This window comes from Ixodes scapularis, unplaced genomic scaffold (genome assembly GCF_016920785.2).
Source record: "Ixodes scapularis isolate PalLabHiFi unplaced genomic scaffold, ASM1692078v2 PGA_scaffold2__306_contigs__length_199485367, whole genome shotgun sequence".
Lineage (NCBI taxonomy): Eukaryota > Metazoa > Arthropoda > Arachnida > Ixodida > Ixodidae > Ixodes > Ixodes scapularis.
This window is the reverse complement of record NW_024609857.1, coordinates 197506458-197526990: the sequence shown is the minus strand read 5'-3', so window position 1 is coordinate 197526990 and position 20533 is coordinate 197506458. Positions and strand designations below refer to the sequence as shown.

General features: G+C 46.3%; 1 protein-coding gene across 1 annotated transcript in view; it reads left to right on the top strand.

The window, feature by feature from the left end:
- Positions 1 to 20058, top strand: part of LOC8028558 (beta-hexosaminidase subunit alpha) — a 108929-nt gene extending 88871 nt beyond the window's left edge. The window contains exon 13 of the mRNA XM_040208928.2: positions 19909 to 20058. Coding sequence (XP_040064862.1) covers positions 19909 to 19972 — 64 coding nt within the window. The 3' untranslated portion in view covers positions 19973 to 20058. The remainder of the gene's footprint in view (positions 1 to 19908) is intronic.
- The last annotated feature ends 475 nt before the right edge of the window (positions 20059 to 20533 follow it).

Here is a 20533-nt window from a genome sequence, read left to right as displayed (position 1 = left end):
TATATATATATATATATATATATATATATAGAGAGAGAGAGAGAGAGAGAGAGATAGAGGAGAGAGTGTGGTTGATGCTAAACTCTGAAACGTGTGTGGGCTTACTTTTCAACAGCACACGGTGGCAGCCAATGACGGAAAGTGACAAAAAGGTCCCATCGAACATCGAAGCTCAAAATACAATGTTACCACAAAAGTCAATTTCCACCAGGACTGTGATTGAGCAAAACGTTATGCTCCCTAAGCACATCGCCTTTTTTTTTTATGCATATTTTGAGCTTCGGCATTCACTCAGATCCTTATATTGTTTTTTTTTTCTTTTTTGTGTGTGATTGACTGCCACCGTGTTCTGAAATGAAGCGAGCCCACATACGTTTTGGGAGTGTATTCGCATTCATAAAACTCATAAAGATGCATGTTAGACCACCAGGTTTTCGAGCGTTTTCGAGAGAGATTACAACCTTTATTGTAACTCAACGCTTTCAGCTCGTTGCACTCAAGGGTAGCACATAAGTACTCAACGTTCCCCTCAAGACGCTCTACAATGTACACTCGCTTTTGTGTGCGCCATAATTTTAGGTAATTTCGGAAAGGTCATCATTCATTATACTTCGATCACCCAGATTCACCGTTTGTAGAAATGGTGAATCTGGGAGAGGTAAGATAGCAAATACCGAACTATAAAAAATTTTTTTTTTATTCTTATCTCACGAATTTAAAGCAAACAGTTTCCAATAATAATTAATAGAGAGCAACAAAATACGAATCTAAAAGCAGTTTATTATTTCTGACGTTATCTATAAATTATTTTCGCAAAGAGAATGTTGATTTTGCCTAGGCCGCTTCGTTGCGGTTGTGTGCAAGTCAAGAGCATAGCTGCAGCGAAGTATATGCCTGAGAAAACCTAAATGGGATTTTTTGCTTCACCAGATGAAAAGTTTTGACTTTGCGGAGTATAGAACTGCCTTTATCCCCCAATGTTCAGAAATTTTTTCTGTTATATTTTATTATATTCTCTATAAAATATAAGTGGTATATATTGTTATATGATATTGTGACGAATGACGAGGTGACGACAAAAAGAATAACTAAAGAAACATAATCCTTTAATGCGGCGAAATTTCGACAAACCGAAAAGAAAACAGCAGAGCTTTGCAGCCGTCAAACTAGGCTTAGCAGCAGGATCGAGCGAAAGAGCGAGACTGACTCCGGCTCGCCACGCGTAGCCACTTTTGTGTACGCGTGGGGTCCTGAAACTACCTGCATAAACAGTTCGACGTGTAGAACATTCAGACCTCGAACAAGCAACGGGGTTATCGAATTTACCGGAACGAGACATTTACCAAAATCCAAAAGATGCGTCCGGTACTAGCGTCGAACCTCGGTTCCTTCGCGTACGAGCCAAGCGCGCCGCCGGCTTGTCTAGGTGCGTGCGCGGCGTAGCTTCCCCTTTAAACACGGATCGCCCCGATTTTACAGAAAACGAATCAAACGAACGGTAGGCTAAAAAGTTCTCTGGAACACAAAAAACGTCCACAGTCGTATCGAGCGCAAAACTGCTTGAGTCGAATGACGTGTACCACCTCGTATCATGGTCGGCGTTGTGATAAGGTTTGCTTTCCGTCAGGCACAACTTCGTAGTTGAGCTCCCTGAGGTGAACAAGTATTTTGAATGACCCAAAGTACCGTCTCAACAGCTCCTCGGTTAGGCCGCAGCGACGGATGGGCGCCCACACCCACACCTTTTCTCTGGGCTGGAAGTGGACGTCCCCGCGACGAAGCTTGTAGCGGCCAGCGCTGACTTAGTGCTGGTCTTGAATCCGGAGTCGGGTGAGCTGGCGGACTTCTTCGGCGAGTTGAGCAACCACCTGGGCGCCGTCACTCCCGTCTTGAGCTGGCTCGTGGAGCAGCATCACGTCAAGCATGGTCTTTAGCTTCCGATAATGTACCAGCTGAGAAGGAGTAACTCCAGTGGTCTCTTGAACCGCCATGTTAAGGGCGAATGTAACGTAGGGCAATACCTGGTCTCACGACTTGTGCTCTAAGTGACGTACATCGAGAACATGTCGGCGATAGTCTCCTTGCGTCGCCCCAACAGCCCGTTGGTCTGCGGGTGGTACGCAGTGGTACGACGGTTGCTTGTGTAACTGAGCCGAAGGATTCCTTGGGACAGCTGTGCCTTGAACAATGATCCCGGTCAGTGATCAGGACCACGGGGCTACCGTGCTGAAGTACGATGCACTCGACGAAGAACTTGGCAACTTCCAGGGCAGCTCTCGCCGGAAGGGCTTTCGTTTGCCACAATTATTTACCGGCTTCCTTCCTTCGAAAAAAGGGAATAATAGAAGCCAATCCAGTCCTATCTGCTGTAACGGTGTGATCGGAAGCGCAATTGTCTGCAGGAATACCGCCAGCTTTGTCGGCAATTTCTTGCGTGGTTGACACTCATGACAGGATCGGACGTAGAAATGGACAGTCTTCGGGAATTTGCGCCATCAGTACTTGTCGCGAATCCTGGCGAGTGTCCTGCTGTATCCAACGTGTCCAGCTGTAGGGTCGTCATGGCAGGCTAGGCAAACGTCTTCACAAAGGCTACTGGTAATCACCAATAGCCGTGCTGACTTGCTGGTTCCAAAGTTCCTTTCGTAGACTATATCCTGTACTAGGACGAAGTTTGACAAGAATCTGGAGAAGATGCTGGAGACTGCGCCTCATCGACCCTCCAAGTGCTCCATCAGCCTGCGGAGTTGTGGGTCGCCCCGCTGGAGCACTGCCATGTCACTCATGTTGATGGTGCCGGTAAAAACATCGTCATCATCATCAGCAGTGCTAGCGGGAGTTGACTCGATGGGGGCACACTAGCTGCTTTCGGCGTCGCTGAGTTTGCGGCTGGACTTATGCACGACAGTCATGTCGAATTCTTGCAATCGGAGACTACTCGGAACGTGTTCCGAGTAGTCTGTTACCACTGGAAACAGGCTTCCGCACGGGTACGGGCGGAACTTAGTTATAACGCAGACGAAAGCAAGGCGATCATTCGTTCTGTACCCTCTTACAGCTGAACCAGCGCGCTCTGAGTCCCATATTACTTGTGTATGTGTGAATTTCGGTCCCCTAAATAGGTCGAAATGTCGGAGGATGAGAGGCGTCTGTAGTCTTTGCTGTAACTCGTCGAAGGAACGTTACTCCTGTTTTGTCCACTCAAACTTTACGGCGTCTTTCGTGAGATTAGTCAGTGGCGCGGACAGCTTTGTGAAATCTCATACAAACTGCCCGCCTAGAGTATGCAAAAAGTCCGAGAAATTTTCAAACGGCCTTCTTATCAAACGCGGCGGAACTTTTGTCATGGCGCGCCTCTCCTCGGAATCCGGGCTTCTTTGCTCGCAACCTGACCAAGGAACTTGATTTAGCCGTAGGCGAAACGACACTTTGATAGCTTGAGCGTCAGTTCCGCTATTTTTATGGTTTGAAGCACGGCCCGAACGCGACTCACGTGTTCGTCGAAATCCCGTGAAAATGTGACGACGTCATCGAGATGGACGAGGCAACTCTGCCATTTCAAATCTGCTAGCACGGTGTCCATGACAGGTCGTTAGGTGGCTGGTGCCGCACGAAGCCCGAGTGGCATCCCTTTGAACTAGAAAAATCCATCGGGTGTAACGAAGGCAGTTTTTTTTATATAGCTTTCGTTGACTTAAATCTGCCAGTATCTACTCCTCAGGTCCATTGACGAACATTATTGGGAGTAGCGCAGACAGTCCAATGTGTCGTCAATCAGAGGAGGCGGATACACGTCGTTTTTGGTCACGGTGTTCAGTCGTTGGTAGTCCACGCAGAACATTATGGTTTTGTCCTTCCTTACAAGGATCACTGGGGCCGCCCACGGACTTCTTGAAAGTTGATTGATGTCGTCGTGAAGCATTTTCTGCACCTGATTTTATACCACCCTCTTTCCTTCAAGGAGAATCGGTACGGCGACTTGTGGACAGGGGGCTCGTCGTCGTCAGTAACGATGCGGTGCTTCGCTGCCGTTGTTTGTCACACCCTTGATGTTAATTGCGGCGAAACACTCGCCAAATCGCTTAGACTGTCGAGCAGTCGTCCTGGTGCAATAGCCGGAAGCTTCAGGTCAATGTCAAGTTCCGAGGATTACGTTCTATTGTGCTGCGAAAAAGTCGGCCCTTCCGAAACTACAGCAATCGCGGCTGAGTTCCGGAGTTCGTCGATGTGGCCCACGGCGATACCTCTCGGAAAGCGTTGCGGCTCCTGTTGGAAATTTCTAACCAGGACCCTGGTACGCCCATCTTGAAGTTCTGTTTTTCCTCTTCCAAGGCCGATTACTTTCTTTAGAAGCAACTGGACGCTTCCCTCAAGCAGAAATTTTCTGCAGGTAGCTTCTTTGGTCCTGACGGGTATGAAAACACTCAACGGCGGCTGTAATTTCACGTGGTTCGCGAGGACTCAGACCGCGTATTGCGTCGCGTTGGTTTCCTCCGCTTGCGGGACGGGTTTTTGTAGCCTCAACCGGCTTCCTCCTAGATCTATGACGACGGTGTATTCGCATAGGAAATTCCTTCCGGAGATAATATCCCTCGCGCAGTCTTGCGGAACAACGAACTTCACTGGGCAGGTCTCACCACATTCCAGTTGGCATTATTTGGGGGTCTCCGGCGGTTCATATTTGCGGGTCATCTCATGGCGTCGTCACTTTCCGAAGGCAGCATGAAAGCCTCCAACTCAAGGCGGAGTAGTCAGCTCCGGTATCCACGAGTGCCGACGCGTCGTGGCCTACGAAAGTCACGTTGAGGCTTTTGGACACCGTTGCAGAAGCTTCGATCCGTTGCATGGCGTCGGTTGAGTGGGATGTCTGCGGCGTTCTTGGAGGTTCCTTACGTCGTCGGTCTACGGCACCGCCACCTCGAGGAGCTGGCGTGCTTAGTTTTCCCGGCGGGACAAGGACGACAGGCTCTCACGACGGGGTCAGTGAATCGGCGAAGCTAAACGTCATGGTGACGGCGGCCGGGACCCGCGTCGAGGTCCAGGCGGGGGAGACTGAGGACGACGAGGATACTCTTCGAAGTCGCGAGTGCGTTCGCCGTATCTTGGGCGCGGGTCGGTCGGGAGGGGCATCGAGTGGGGGTCTGCGCAGCCCCAGTTGATGGTAGGGTCATCGACGATATATGTTTTAGGCTTCCCTGCAGTGGTCACAAATCGGGCGCCGGTCGGCCGTTCGCTACACGTCGGTTTTTCTCGGCGAGAGTCGCTCTGAGCGGACGTACTGGACGTGTTCTTCCTGGCGCCGTGGGTACTGCGGCGTTGGATTGTTCCGTCAGGATGGCGCATGAAATTGACGGGTAGCAGGCGGCGGTAGTTGGGCCATTGTGGCGTAGCTCAGCGTCAGTTGCTCAAGTGGCGCAAGGTTGACAGAAGCCCGTGGTTCGATGGCTTTCTGAAGCGCTTCTCGCACGACTTCGGCGAGAAACAGAGATGCCGGAGGGTCTGCAGTCGGCAGAAGTTTCTTGAGCTCTTCGCGAACAACGTACTGGATTATCCCGCGAATCTCATCGCCAATGGTGGTGACCTCGGACCGGATTGAAGCCAGAGTTAAGACGCCGTTGAGCCGATGATAGTGGCGAGCTCTGGCCATTAGCGCCCGCTCGATTTTTGCGGACAAGGCCGTCGAAGGCTGCGGACGAGGCCGCCGAAGATGTTGCTCTTCACGCCTCTTATAAGGATGCGCAGTATGTTTTCCTTGGTAGCTTTAAGGTCTGCAGGGGTACTCAGCCGCAGATCAGCTATAGTTTGTGGCGCTTTCGGTGGGTGCTTGAGTCCTTGCCTGGAGACGATCTTTGGCCCGCTGACTATACTCGGCGACAACTGTTCTTGGCAATGCAGTCGAAGTTGACGAGAGCCTGCGCACAACCTTATCCAGCGCTCAAAATTGGATAGGAAACACGTGCCTGTACCGTCCACTGCATTGCCAAGAAATGTTGTCGCCGAGTATAGGATGCTAATTCTTAAAGGTTCAGCTTGGTTACTCAGGTGTCCCACAACGCCAGCAAAGCACCGTGGTTCTTGAACCAGTGCCTCGCAGTTCTTTTCATGGAGAAGTAGAAATTTTGAAGACACTGTTCCTTCGTTGATCTTTTTTATGACGGGCTGGGCGTTCATAATGATAAAGCCAGTCCTCCACATACTCGGGGGCCTCACCATAAATTGGCGTAACATTGCGTGGGGCGACGGTCAGGAAGACGACGGATGGAGAGGTCGCGGCCTAAAGCGACTGGGTGCTCATAGCTTGTCTGGTCGACGGTTATGATCTTGCGCTCAAATGGCAGGAGACGAAACTCCAAGGACTTGCGTTGAGTGCGGCCGCTTGCTCATGCGTCGGTTGCTGGTGCTTCGGCTTCCTCCTCAAAATGTCTTTTTCGTTGGGGAGCGGGTTAGCAATGCGGGCACTCAGAACGCTACGCTGCATGGCTTCTACCCCGCTACTCCACCAACATTTCGCGAATGACGAGGTGACGACACGAAGAATGACTAAGAAAACTGAATTGTTTAATGTGGCGAGCTTGTGCCAAATTAAAACGAAATGTAATGTAATGTAATGTAATGTTTTATTTGCTCAGGAGAAAACAAAAGATAACAACAGATCGTCGTGGGCGTCGGAGCCGGCGTGACAGCAGGTTCGAGCGCAAGAGCGAGACTGACTCCGGCTCGCCACGGGTAGCCTCTTTTGTACACCCGTGGGCTCCTGAAACAGTCGGCGTAGAATATTCGGCGAACATTCGAACCTCGAACAAACAGCAGGGTTCTCAAATTTACCAGAACATGATGTTTTGCAAAAACCACAAAAAGGTACGTCCGCTACCAAGCATAAGAAACTCGGCCCCTTTCCTTGTGATCCAAGTGCGCTATGGACTTGGCTTGCTGCGGACGCGGTATTATAAATGACGAAGCCATGATATTGCCCGCTAATAAAACGTTTACCGACCGACTGACGTTTTTGTTATTAAAACGTGCGATTGTGATTATAGGTGCACTAAGGTGCACTTTTATTCGGTTATAAACTAAACGCCTCATACTTATCATCCTAAGGATTCTGCAAGGCGGGCATAGGAACAGTGTCACCAATTAATGCTGAGCTTTAACTTTTGTTTACTGCTTATAAACTCTCAGCTAAAAAAGAAAGAAGAAAAAGCTGCTTTTTGACATTGATGCAGTCATGTCTCGTGTGGACCCCATTATTATGGATACCCAATTTTGTGGACACCATTTTCGTGGACAAACAGGGGAAATACATGCAAGTTTGTCTCGTTATTATGAACAACTTACATTATAGATTTTTATTTGGGGGGGGGGGGCAAAGGGAGGTGGAGGTGTTTATATTAACGAGACATCACTGTTTATCGCACGGAACAAACGTATCACAATGTTACTAAAGATAATTACATATTTTAAAATAAAATTAACCCGCTAAGTCTGGGGGGCCTGTAAGACATATCACATAAAAATGCAGCCCATCCCATGCGGGAGGAAGTTTCTTGGACGAGCTGAGAAATGCGTGTTAAGATCATGCATGTTGTATGTTGTAGCTTCTTACGTGCACATAGTTAACTTGTTAATCTTATTCATTAGTAAATTTTTCGGGTGCCCACTGCATGAGTCAGTTTTTTTAAAAGTGGAGTAAAACTGAAATTTTTCTTCACGTGGTTACTTGGTTAGATCGGTCAAGCATGCAAAGGCCGTGGAGCGAGCACCGAGCTTACGGTTGAGATCTCGTCATAAATGTGCAGTCAATCCAAATGCGATCAATTATTTTCTTAAAGACATGTAGTTGATTACATGTGCAATGCCGTAGTTCCCGGGTTTTTACCCTTAGTTCAAGCAATGTGACTAAATATTTTAGGCATGCGCACAGTATACTAGCGTAACTTTTAAAAAAGACGGCAATTTGTATTTTTAAAACACATGGACACTACATCTAACAGCCACCAAATTAAGTGAAATATCTTCTGACGCCGTCCTGAAGTGCCATTTTACTAAATTTACTTTTCACTAAGTCTGTGCTTATAAAGTAACTGCTGTCACAGGGACAACTAAATGTATGTCATTTACCACTGATGTCGATGACTTTGGGCTGACAACTGTACTTCATTCATCTTAGGTCCGATCAAAGACAAAGGCTAGGGAACGATTTACCTCTTTGAAAATACTGTACCAGGACAAAGCCCTCCGTAAAAGTCAAGTTATAAATCTACCGTTCATGCGTAAACATTGCACAATATTTTTTTTATTTCATGCTAAGAATGAATTATAAAAAGTTCGCAACATGACTTTCGTCCAAGAATTTTTAATACTTGCAATGCCGTCGGTTTGGTCGTTTCGCAAAAAAATATATCTGTTTGCAACACTGCATCTTCCGTCAATTTAGCGCACCGTGCTTATGCAAACATGTTTTCAGCGCGTTTTCCCCATGCGTTCGTGTGATTTCTTGGCCGTAAAAGCCGAGGCATGTGCACCGAAGCCTTTGTCCCACGGTCGCTTTAAAACAGTCTTCCGCAAAAGCTCGTTTGGGAGTCAAGCTCAATAAAGTGCGCTGAAAATGTATGGGTCTGGAAACAAACGACCAGTAAAAGCCATATCTCGTAAAAAGATAATATTATTGTATCACACTCAACATTAAGCTATATTCAACAAAGATTGACAAATACATCAAGGTGGTTGGAATTGATACTCTTTTATGACGAGAAATATCCCTTTTAAGGCACACGGTGCCTTCGATTCTCCTGTTAGTCGAACTAGCGACGTTTGGTCTCTCACCGCAAGCGCCGAGCGAAGTGAGACACAAATAGAAGGCTGGCGGTCATGTGTCGTAATGCCTGAATGAGGTTGATTCAAGAGGCAGGTATCATATGCTGCGGTCGACGTAAGCTGAAGTGTAGTATTTGAAAACAAAACTACATATAAAAACGCAATAGCTTTCTGCTATGTCTCAATTATTTTAAGCATAATTCGAATTCTACTAAAATAGTTTCAACGGTAATTATATAGGCTGTGTTCAGATAAGATCATTGGATGGAGACACTGCAAACCCGGCTAGACCGACACACGCGCACCTTTACCACCACTCCCAATGCATCAGATATAGAATCCCTCTTTTTCCACCCACGGGAAGCGCGCCGTGGCCTAAACAAACGGTGATTACGGCAACGACACAACCGGAAGCTCAAACTACGCATTGCACATTCCACTGCAGAGGCTGCAACCTATGCTGCCAACCTCACTGGTCAAGACTGACATACGCTCTGCGACAAGCTCAATGGCACGTTCGGTACTGCACGAACGTAGTCCCTGTTCTGTCATCTAATACAACAAGGCCAAAGGCATCTACAAACCCCTCCATGCAACTAACGTAACAGACTCCCGATGCCTAACACAGTTACGACAGCGTTACCTGTCCCCTCCTGACACTTCACGCTACGCGGAATACACGTGTCCTCCCAACAATCTTCCTTATCCCAATGCACCCATCACGGATATTGAGATTCGCGCTGCACTCACCGACTTTCGCCCCAACACATCCTCTGGTCCTGATAAGATTCGCTACTATCTCCTCTACAACCTCTCTGATTCAGACACCACTCAGCTTACTACCTACTTAAATAAGATGTGGGAGTCAGGTACCCTCCCCAAGGAATGAAAGGAAGCCACAGTCGTTCTGATTCCCAAGCCTGGCAAACGCCCCTCCTTGGAGAACCTGTGCCCGATTTCCCTTATCTCATGTCTAGGTAAACTGCTTGAGAATGTTCTACATCTTCGCCTACACAATTGTTTTGCCGACACCTTCACCCTTTTCGACATCCTCTATGGCTACCGTAGTGGTATTTCCACTCAAGATGTACGGCTCCGCCTCGAGCACAATGTTCTAGACGTTCCAAGCAATGCCCAATATCGCGTTGTCCTTCCCGCAGACCTTAAGGGGGCCTTCGTCAACCTGTCCCACGGCCTGGTCCTTGAACAGTTGGCAGCCACTGGTTGTGGTGCGGAGGTGTACAATAACATACGCGATTTCCTACGCCACAGATCTGCCAGCCTCGTTCTCGGTCACCTTCGCTCTCCCTCCGCACCGGTGGGAAACCGTGGCTCTCCGCAAGTCTCTGTGCACCCTCCCCTCCTATTGAATCTTGCTATGCGAGGTCTCCCTCCCATTCTGGATGAGATCTCGGATGTCCGCCATGCACTTTATGCAGATGGCATTACTGTCTGGGTAACCACAGGCTTCCTCGGACACATAGAAACTTAGTTACAAGAAGCTGCTACTACCATCGAGCAAAATTCCCGGTGTGGAGGCCTCACATGTTCCCCCACTAAGTAGGAGTTACTAGTCGTGACAAAACACGCTCGCGGACACACCGATCTTCCCCTTGCCATCACACTCGATAAAAAACCCGTACCGCGTGAATCGGCCATACGGGTGCTTGGCTCCACGTTACAATCCAACGCCAAGGCCACACAAACCGTCGACCAACTCAGCACCAGTGCAACCAAATTGACCAAACCGTTAAAATATGGCCTTAAAGGGGCCATGCCTTGTCCAGGTCTTGATTCATACACGCTTACTCTACCACCTACTGCACCGAAACCTCACCCAAACAAAACACAAACGGGTCTACCCTACTACATAAGGCGCAGAAACTGGCACTCGGTCTCCCTGTTCGCACAGCCACCGTTTGCCTAGAGCGGCTTGGGGTGACCATGAAACGCAGCGTACTGGAGGAACTTATAGAAGCGCATCAGACTGCCCAGTTGACGCGCTTGCGCTCGATGGCTCAAGGGCAGAGTCTCCTTGCCACCCTTGGTTTCCCCACCCTGTTCTGCTTCCCTCACCTCGCCTCACCGCTGCGCCTGCCAGACTCATTGTGGCTCCTATCCCCCGCCATATGCATCCTACCCGTCACTCGGCCCGGCGCAACCATCGCTCGCGCTACCTCCGATGCGCGTATCCTGTAAGCTGCGATACCGTTCGTGCCCTGTTTACGGACGCCAGTCAATCAATCAATCAATCAATCAATTTTATTTACATCATCATCAAATAGTGATGTGGGCTGCAGAGGCAAAAAGTCAAAACAGTTTTGACTTGACAAGGCCTCTGCAGCCTTACAATTGGCATACGGTAACAAACAACAGCAGTCACGTGACCCCCCCGCCCCCAAGGTCACGTGACCCCCCCCCGAGGTCACGTGACCCCCCGAGGTCCCGTGACCCCCCCCCAAGGTCACGTGACCCCCCCCCCCCCCCCCCCGAGGTCACGTGATCCCCCTTCCCCCGAGGTCATGCGACCCCCCCTCCCGGGGTCACGTGACCCCCCGAGGTCACGTACACCCCCGAGGGCACGTGCACCCCCCCGAGGTCACGTGACCCCTCCCCCAAGATCACGTGACCCCCCGGGGTCACGTGACTACCCGCAGGTGACGTGACCCCCATCAGTACCCTTCCCTACTCCTCCTCAAGAGGTGCGCTCCAATTCGGCTTTACTGGGATTTGTAAACGGCGTTAATTTTTTCATACTCAACTCAACACGCCTCGCTTGACAACATTACCCTCCTCCTCAGCCTTCCATTAGTCGGAGACAGGGCGTCCTATCGCGTCACCTCCAAACCAACATTTTCCCGACGCCTCTCTTCTAATCCTGCGTGTACCTTCGAGGTCTGCCGAAATGCCCGCACGGCGGCCATCGTCCCACCCTTCTCCATGTGGTCTGGCAATACCAAGCCATTCCCTCTCTCTCGCCTCTCCCAACCCCTCCCTCACCTCCTTGAGGAGCGACTGACCGATGACACGGTCACCGGCCAGCAATGGCTGGTAAACCGTGCCGACGTGGTGACCACCGTGTATGGGGCCCCGGACTAGGGGCTCCAGCTGGAGGTACTGAACCCACCCCCGCAATAAAGTTTATTAATTCATTCACCGTGGTAGGAGACACAAACACACACACATATATGTGTGCGTGTTTGTGTGTGTGTGTTTTTGTGTGTGTATATATATATATATATATATATATATATATATATATATATATATATATATACGGTTTCTCTGTCTCTCTCTATATATATATATATATAGAGAGAGAGAGAGAAAGAAAATGTAGCGCAGGATGCCAGAAAGTGAAAAAGGCAGAAAAACGTAGTTGATACGGCTGTTTCGAGCCTTATATTATATATATATATATATTATATTATTTGTAAAGCCAGTCGACGTTTCGGCCTGAGACAGACCGAAACGCCGACTGACTTTACAAAAAAAATATCTTATAAAACTCCAAAACACCGTCTCAAGTACGCTTTTCTGTCGTTTATACATACATATATAACATATATACAGGGTGTGAAGCGAAAAATAGGGACTCTAGCCAAAATTGTAATAAACATTTACCCGACGTTTCGGGACCAGTTCGGTCGCTTGTTCACGGGTGAGTGACGATAAGAAAAGAGCACGTGTCGTCTAAGGGCACATACGGATGTAAGGGGCTTTGCTCACGCCACGCAGTCCCGTGAGCAAAGCCCCCTACATCTGTATGTGCACTTAGACGACACGTGCTCTTTTCTTATCGTCACTCACCCGTGAACAAGGGACCCAACTGGTCCCGAAACGTCGGATAAATGTTTATTAGATGTTTGGCTAGAGTCCCTATTTTTCGCTTCATGGCTACTCTTAACCAGGCAGAGGGCTGCCGAACATTTACCTTCAAGTATATACAGGGTGCTTCAGAGAATGCAGGCCAACTCGCTCCTGCGAAAACTACTCATCGCAACGAAAAAGGGCTTGTGTCGTTTTAGTCCTGGGCCAGGGGCCCATTTAGGAAAATGATTAAAGTCCAGGTAATTAAGTTGTTAATTAATTTTTTTAATTAACATTTTTTAATATTGTGTTTTAGGGCATGGTTTAAATCAGAAAATTGCTGAGCATTATCGAAAATCACAAAATCAACAAAATGCAGAACGATAGAAGTCACGCGAAGCATTTTACGGCTTTTAGAAGAACCGCACAAGTTCGACGGGTGTTTAAGTTTCGGTGTGCTATCGGAGCGCATCTGGGCCCCGGCGGCACCGCGCCCCGTGGAGAGAGTGTGCAACCAACCTCTGCTGCGCTGTCATCGCGCGACGCAGCAGAGGCTGGTTGCACTATCTCTGATGCGCTCCGATAGCAAACCGAAACTTAAAAACCCGTCGATTTTGTGCGGTTTTTCAGAAAGCCGTAAAATGCTTCGCGTGCCTTCTATCGTTCTGCAATTTGTTGATTTAGTGTTTTTTGCTGATGCTCAGCAATTTTCTAATTTAAACCATACCCTTAAACACAATTGAAAAAAAGTTAATTACGCAAAAATGTTTAACACCTTAATTATCCCGGACTTCATGATCTTCCTAAATGGGCCCCTGGCCCAGGACCAAAACGCCACAAGCCTTTTTTCGTTGAGCTGAGTAGATTTCGCAGGAGCGATTTGGCCTGCGTTCTCTGACGCACCCTGTATATATATATATATATACCGGGTGTTTTTTTTCTTCAGATTTGTTTCAAAGAAAAGCCGTGAAAGCTACACTTATGCGGTTTGTGCGAGTGAGCTATACACCCAGGGGTGACTAGCCTTCGCGAGAAGTCGGCTAATTAACTAAAATTCACTAATTGACTTTTAATTAGTAAATATAGACATATCTTTCCAATTAAAACATGCTGACCGTCGTCCAAAACCCCTAAGTCAGTAATTTCTAGAAAAACTTTGAGCGACTGTGAATCTCAGTAAAGTAGTGCGCTGAAGTTACCACTCGTGGACCAGGTACAAGGCTGGGGCTAGGTAAGAGGCAGAAAAATTGCGCGGGCGCCTTACCGAATCCGCTAGCCTTGCAACCTGCTCCACGAGTCGTAACTTTAGCGCACTACGACGCTTCTCAGGCGCTAAAAGTCTCTCTGAAAATGACTGATTTAGGGGTTTCAGACGACTCTCAGTAAGTTTCTAATTGAAACAATATGTCTATTTCCACTAATTCCTCTAGTTGATTAGTGCATTTTAATTAATTAGCCGACTGACTGATTTAGGGGTTTTGGACGACTCTCAGTAAGTTTCTAATTGAAACTATATGTCTATTTCCCCAATTCCTCTAGTTAATTAGTGCATTTTAATTAATTAGCCGACTTATCACAAAAATTAGCCATTCACATAATGTCCCCCTGGGCGTATAACTCACTCGCACAAACCGCATAAGTGTAGCTTTGATGGTTTATTTTAATACAGATCTGCAATAATAAAAAAAAAAAAAACACCCTGCATATATATTATATTTCGCCAGCTCTCTTTCCCTTTCGCTTTTCCGAACTTTAATGCAATAAATCCAATAATCACCTTCTCCCCTTTTCGTTTACAATATTACTACGGCTGCACCTGTCAATCTTCACTCATTCCCATTATGTATACGGTGCAGCCTGTGCCTATGGAAAGGAGTGGTTTCCTAGATATCTTGGAAGACGGCCCTTTCCGACGTTTGCAAGCTGAGATGACGTGCCACGTCACTGCCGCAATTCGGAACTAGCGCGGGCCTAAATCAGCAACGGTTGTCGTCTACCAAGTTAAGCGTATTCGAAACTAAATAAGTACACAGAGAGCTGGTCAGAAATTGAGTCCGCCGAAACCAGTGGCCGGGATGGTCTAATCGGCTAAGGCGTCGCCCCGGACAGGCGAAGGTTCCGGGTTCAATCTCCGCTCCTGGCCCAAATTTTCGCGAGCTCTCTTTCCCTTTCCTTCCCCTAATTTTAATGCAATAAATTCAATATTCAACTCCTTCCCTCTTTGTTCACAATATATATTTATATATATATATATATATATATTTATATATATATATATATCGTAAAAAGGAGGTAAATGCTTTAAAACGTATTTATTGGACGACGTTCCAAGCGGGGACCGCTCTTCATGAGGTCCTAATGTTGCAGTGAAGGTCGGAAGCCCGCCACCTTAACACGGCGGCAAAAAAAAAAAAAAATATTGAGGAAAGGCGAAAAAACAACTTCTCAGGACCTACCATGGGTAGACGAAGGCCGCGGCCAGGGAAGGGGCCCCGCCTGCATCCCCTGACAACCTCCCGCTGGGCGCCGTAGGGGCTCGGCAGTGTCCGGAACGAAACAAGGGAATAAAACAAAATCTAGTGGGCCCAGAAGAGCGCCCGGGTGGCCAAGAAGAGCCAGCAGAGGCACAGGAGCAGCTCGGACGCGAACCGAGACGCGCGATGGTTCAAGTCACACACCTAAACACCCCTCTCCACCCCCCCCCCCCCACACACACACACACACCCACACACTCACGTGCAAGCATGCCTCCCCCCCCCCCCCTCCCTTTTCTTCTTCCATTTTACTTATTTTTATTTTTCTCACCGGCCGCCTCCCCATCTCGCACCCGAGAGCGCAGACATTCCTCGAGGTCGTACTGATGTCCAGCGCAGGCAAAACTCTAGGCAGGGGACTCCCGTCTTTTCGTTTTCCCGTCAACGTGGGGGTTCCGAGGAGGTGAACTGTTCAAGATGTAAGCAGCTAAGCAGGCCGGCGTTCTCGTTAATGCCCGCTCGAAGCGTGTTAAACTTTTTAATTAGGTACGATTCCCTTTGCTCCCTTTCGCGTGCTGTGCTGAATCCCGATAGAAGTACAGGTACAAATATTTTGTTTATGTCGTGTTGATCGAGACGCGTATCTTTGGAGAGCGGTAGTCTGGGGAGTGTGTTATGGTGGGACTTATGATTGTCAAATATTTGACGGAAGGGGAGATCGGTATGTCCAATATACTGCATGCAGCATACCCTGCAGTGCAACAGATAGACATCAGAAAAAGAATGTTGAAAACGAAAAATGAAAAAGAAAAAGAATAATTTGAATGAATATGTGATTGAGAAGTATTCCACGACCCCCCGATCGCTGGCGCTGGAGTGTCTCTTGTCGTAAGATATTTTAAGAGATTTCAAGGCAGACTGTTCTACGAAGTCGCATGTGTGCGAACGGGCCATTGCTCTCTGTGCCTCATAGAAAACCTCAGAACGCATTATCCTTTCTTTTCTTCTCTCTTCTGTCATGCTTTCGGGAGGTTGCGGAGTATTGTGATCATGAGACACGACAGCACGCACGCTGTGGTCATAAACGAACGAAGTGGTTGCAAATCCTGTGTAGTTGCGTCTCGACAGAACGTCTTCAGCCATGGCAACGACTTACGGCGTCTGTAGTGTATTCTGTGAAGAGTATCTTAGTAAAAACCAAAAGAAAATAGCAAAAGAAATATATTTTTTGTATTGCGTAAGTTCTGGATGTCAGTTCTCCAAAAAACATCGGGCAAAATCCCCCAGTTCGTGCGTTCCTTATTTGTGGTGGCATTCGAAGTTGATCGATTTTCTAGCACTCGTTAGAAATATAGCAGCACGGGTGAGTGCTTCGCGTGATTCGTCAATCTGGTATGAAGGGGGACAAAAGACGGACTCCTCAAGATGCCAACCTGCCAACACGAGCAGTTAGTGCGCTCAATATCTTTACTGGTTATTTTTTTTATTTAAAAAAAATGAATAATCACAAATATTTTTAATCTTGACGGACGTCTTACTAAAAGTCTGCCATGTAGTCACAGGTTTTCCTTGGTCAGCAGGAAGTACATTCGTTATGAATAGCAGTGTAAGAAGCTTGGGGTCAAACATCCCCACTTCATTGCGAATATAGGTAGGAATATTCGCATATATTTGGGCACCGTTGTACTTACATTTCTACTATAATTACTGTAAAAAATGTTGTCGCAGCAATTACAATTGTTTTCGTCCCGGTTTTGTGAAAAACGTTTAGCTAAAGCTCCTAGAACTTGCAATTATAAAGGGCAAAACAGGCTAATAAATTAAATCGATAAAAGATGAAAGCAACGCAGCTATTGTTATAATTGCCAGAACACGTAAACGTTTGCCCAATACCCAAAATACAGCAGAAGAAAAACATATATTTAGTGATAAAATACACGGAATAAAAATATAATCTCGTTTGTCGCATTGGGCAAAGAAGGCCGGCCGGGAAAGTGCACTTTGCAGAGTGCAGTTTTGAAGAAAAGAAATTGATGCAATATGTCTTTTTTTTAAAGAATGAACACAAAGGTATTTTGGAGAACTATCACTTTAAACAAAACAAAAAAATTCATAATTTTTATTTAATTCCTTAGGTTTGTATTTTAAGACTAGTTTGAACGACATAAAAAAATTGAGATAAAGCAATGATATATATATATATATATATATATATATATATATATATATATATATATATATATATATATATATATATATATATATATTATTCGAAAGCACGCTTTAATAACAATGTCTGACATCGGTTTAAATATCATAGATAATCAATTGTTTAGATAACGGCTGAAACATTTTGAGACAAAACCTCGAAGGAACTATATCTCCGCATTTTTGACGCGACATATATAACCTATTCCAGGCTGTGCATGTTTAAATCAATAATTCCCGTGGTCTATTAACCGGAAAATATATGAGATTTGGCAATATTGTAGCTTGCGTAGTAGGTGTGACCAAACATGACATAAGCGAAAACTTCAAAAATCGAATATGCCGTACCTGGCGCACTCGATAATTTTGTTCTCTTCAAATATTTTTTTTTGCAAAGCATTCTTTTGTTGCGTTCTCCTTACCTTAAGCATAGCCTATATATCAGGGCTGGGCAGTATCGCGATACATATGTATCGCGATAGTATTTCAGAAATACATTTCGTATCTGTATTTCTGTATCGCGATACATTTTTTTCACCAGTATCTGTATTCCTGTATCGGAATATATTTTGAATGCTCCTTTGTATTGCAATACAATCAGGGTGAAATGTATTTCGTTACATTTCTTGAGAAATACACCCCCCTCCCCCGAAAAAAAAACAATTTAACGCATTTTTTTTTCTTTTTACTTCTGAGGGCTTTAGGGCCAAGGAGGTGCTGGGGAATTGTTACCATACTGACCAAGGTTCCTTTCGATTCTCCAAACTATTTTCCTATGCGTCATCTTCGCCCTTCTGAGAAGTGTTGCGTGGTCGGGGACTCGAACTAGGTGGCATGCCAGGAGTAGAGTCAGAGCATCTTCTGCCGCAGGTCCTTAGGTAGGGATGCCTTGAGTTATTATTTGCTGACATCCAATGCCCGCTGCTAACCATCTCTTTTGCCTTAGCGTACGCAGTACACCCGGCCGGCAAAGCTGAGTCACAGTCCGTTGCAGTTCGAGCCTGATGGTGGTTGACTAAAAATAGTAGGATGACCCACGCAGTGAAGTTCAACAGATATTCAGATGCGTCTGCTGCTTCGCGCGTAATATTGCACGACTTAAGGGTACGTCATCAGCCGACGTGAACGTGACCCGCTGCTCTGGTGATCTGAAACCGAGCAAGGAAGTCAGACGTGGCCTCGCTGTGCCGACCCAGACTTCGTACACCTGCGACTTGTCTCGAGTTCGCTGTTTCTCAAGGAGCTCGCACTTGTGCCGGCAATATCAGGTCGCAATCCACGAGGTCTCTATTCGGAGTATGCAAGACAAAACCTGAGGACTGCAATCCATGCGTCGGTGGCAGGGGGTCGACAAGAAAGACCTTTACAATAGAGATGCCACCGTATCGTTTTTTCAACCGTAAGAGGAGATAAGACAGGTGTTCCAGGATGCTTCAGGTAGTCCACTATTCTCGAAAAATCCAAATGACACTGCCTGCTCGATCTTCATCGAGGTAAACTGCAACGAAAGTACGTATTGTCCTTTCATACAGCAGCGTGCTAAAGTTTCATGTTCAAGGCCACACCTACAGATAAAGAATGCCAGTTAATTCCATCGTGATGTCATGGGATAAATGTTGACAGGGGCGTCCTTATTGGACTGGGACGTGGTGATTTAGGATGACATATACTTTATTTAGAGGTCGAAGTCTTTTGGCATCCCTCATCAAACAGAAAGGATGTCAGGGAAGAGACCGCGGTCAGTCCTTGATGGAACGTTTTTTCGAGCCCATTGAAAACTCCTCGTCGTCCAAAATCACTACCTTCAAAACAAATTTCCAAGCCTACGGTAAAGTAATTTCAGGATAAGAAACTTCAACCTCCAACTTCAAGCATCTCATTTGGCGTCTCAAACAAATTTTAAAAATGTATTGCAGTATCAGTATTTTTGTATCTGTATTTCTGCCGTCCCTAAAATGTATTCCTGTATTTGTATTTCCAAATACTTTTTGCCTCTTTTTAAAATGTATTTCCGATGCGTATCGCGATACACGTTTACAGATATATCTCAGTATCAGTATTTTAGCTACTATTTTAATGTATCCCAGTATTTGTATTTCCAAATACATTTTTGAGTGTTTCTGCCCAACCCTGCTATATATACTAACATTCCATTTCAATGTTTACGACTTAACCAGATTTTCACCCCATAACTGCCGGAAGTATTTGCGTAGGTCTACAAACGCGTGAGTAGATCAAATTGCAGCCGGCATGTCGGGGCCTGAAAAAGAAATAAATCTTGGTGTTACAACGTTTGCGCGCTATTTCTATGCACTCATTGCTTATGTGACGTCTTTAGTGATCTCGTTTTCCGCAGACGCCAAGTTTCTATATTAGCGCACAGGGCGCGCTAAAAAATTGCGCCCTGTGCGCTTTTTTTTTGTTTGTTTTGGTATAACGTTGTTTTTTTTTGTTTTGCCAAAGGATCATCGGGTGCTCGCCTAGAAGGAGTTACTGAATGCCTACAAATATTTTTGGGGCATGCAAAAAATTTGAGTGTACATGTACACAAGTTGGAAATGAATGTTCAACTATTTCTATTTGTTTCTTTTCCTTTTCGCAGGCGAGGTCTCCATGCTGAGCCCTCAAACGGCCCTGGGTACTGCGAGTGCGATCATCTGTTGTAGCATGTTTCTCTGGACTGTACAAAATGTTTGCTTCACCTTCTTTAGCGATTAATAAAAAATGCATTAATAGCTCTTATTCTATAAAACTAGGGTTTCTGGAGACATTTATTTTTTTGGGAGACTTCGTCATCATTCTACGGGAGAACTTTGATCGTAAAAAAGCGAGATATACACCCCAACATGGCGCTGGTGTCATAGTAAGGCGAAATGGTGACGTAAACAAAAAATGTGTTGCATTGCCTTTGCTTTCGTGCCTGCTACAGCTCATAATTTTCGCTGGGACGGTTGGCGTGAAATTGCAGTGCGTTGTCGACGCCTCTTAAAGGGACACTGGCACCCCTCAAATTTGTTTTTGTTCTTATTTTTTGCTAGGCGATTTTATGTAGTGTCAAAAGACACCACATCAATATTTTTCTACACTGTGACATATATTTTTAATAAAGTAAAAAAAAAAAAAAAACGCAAGTGCTCCAAACCGAAACCGAATCGGAAGTGGGGAGGAAGAAGGAATAGAGAGAAGAAATTTACCGGAAATCACGTGGCTCTGCAGCCTTCCTTTTT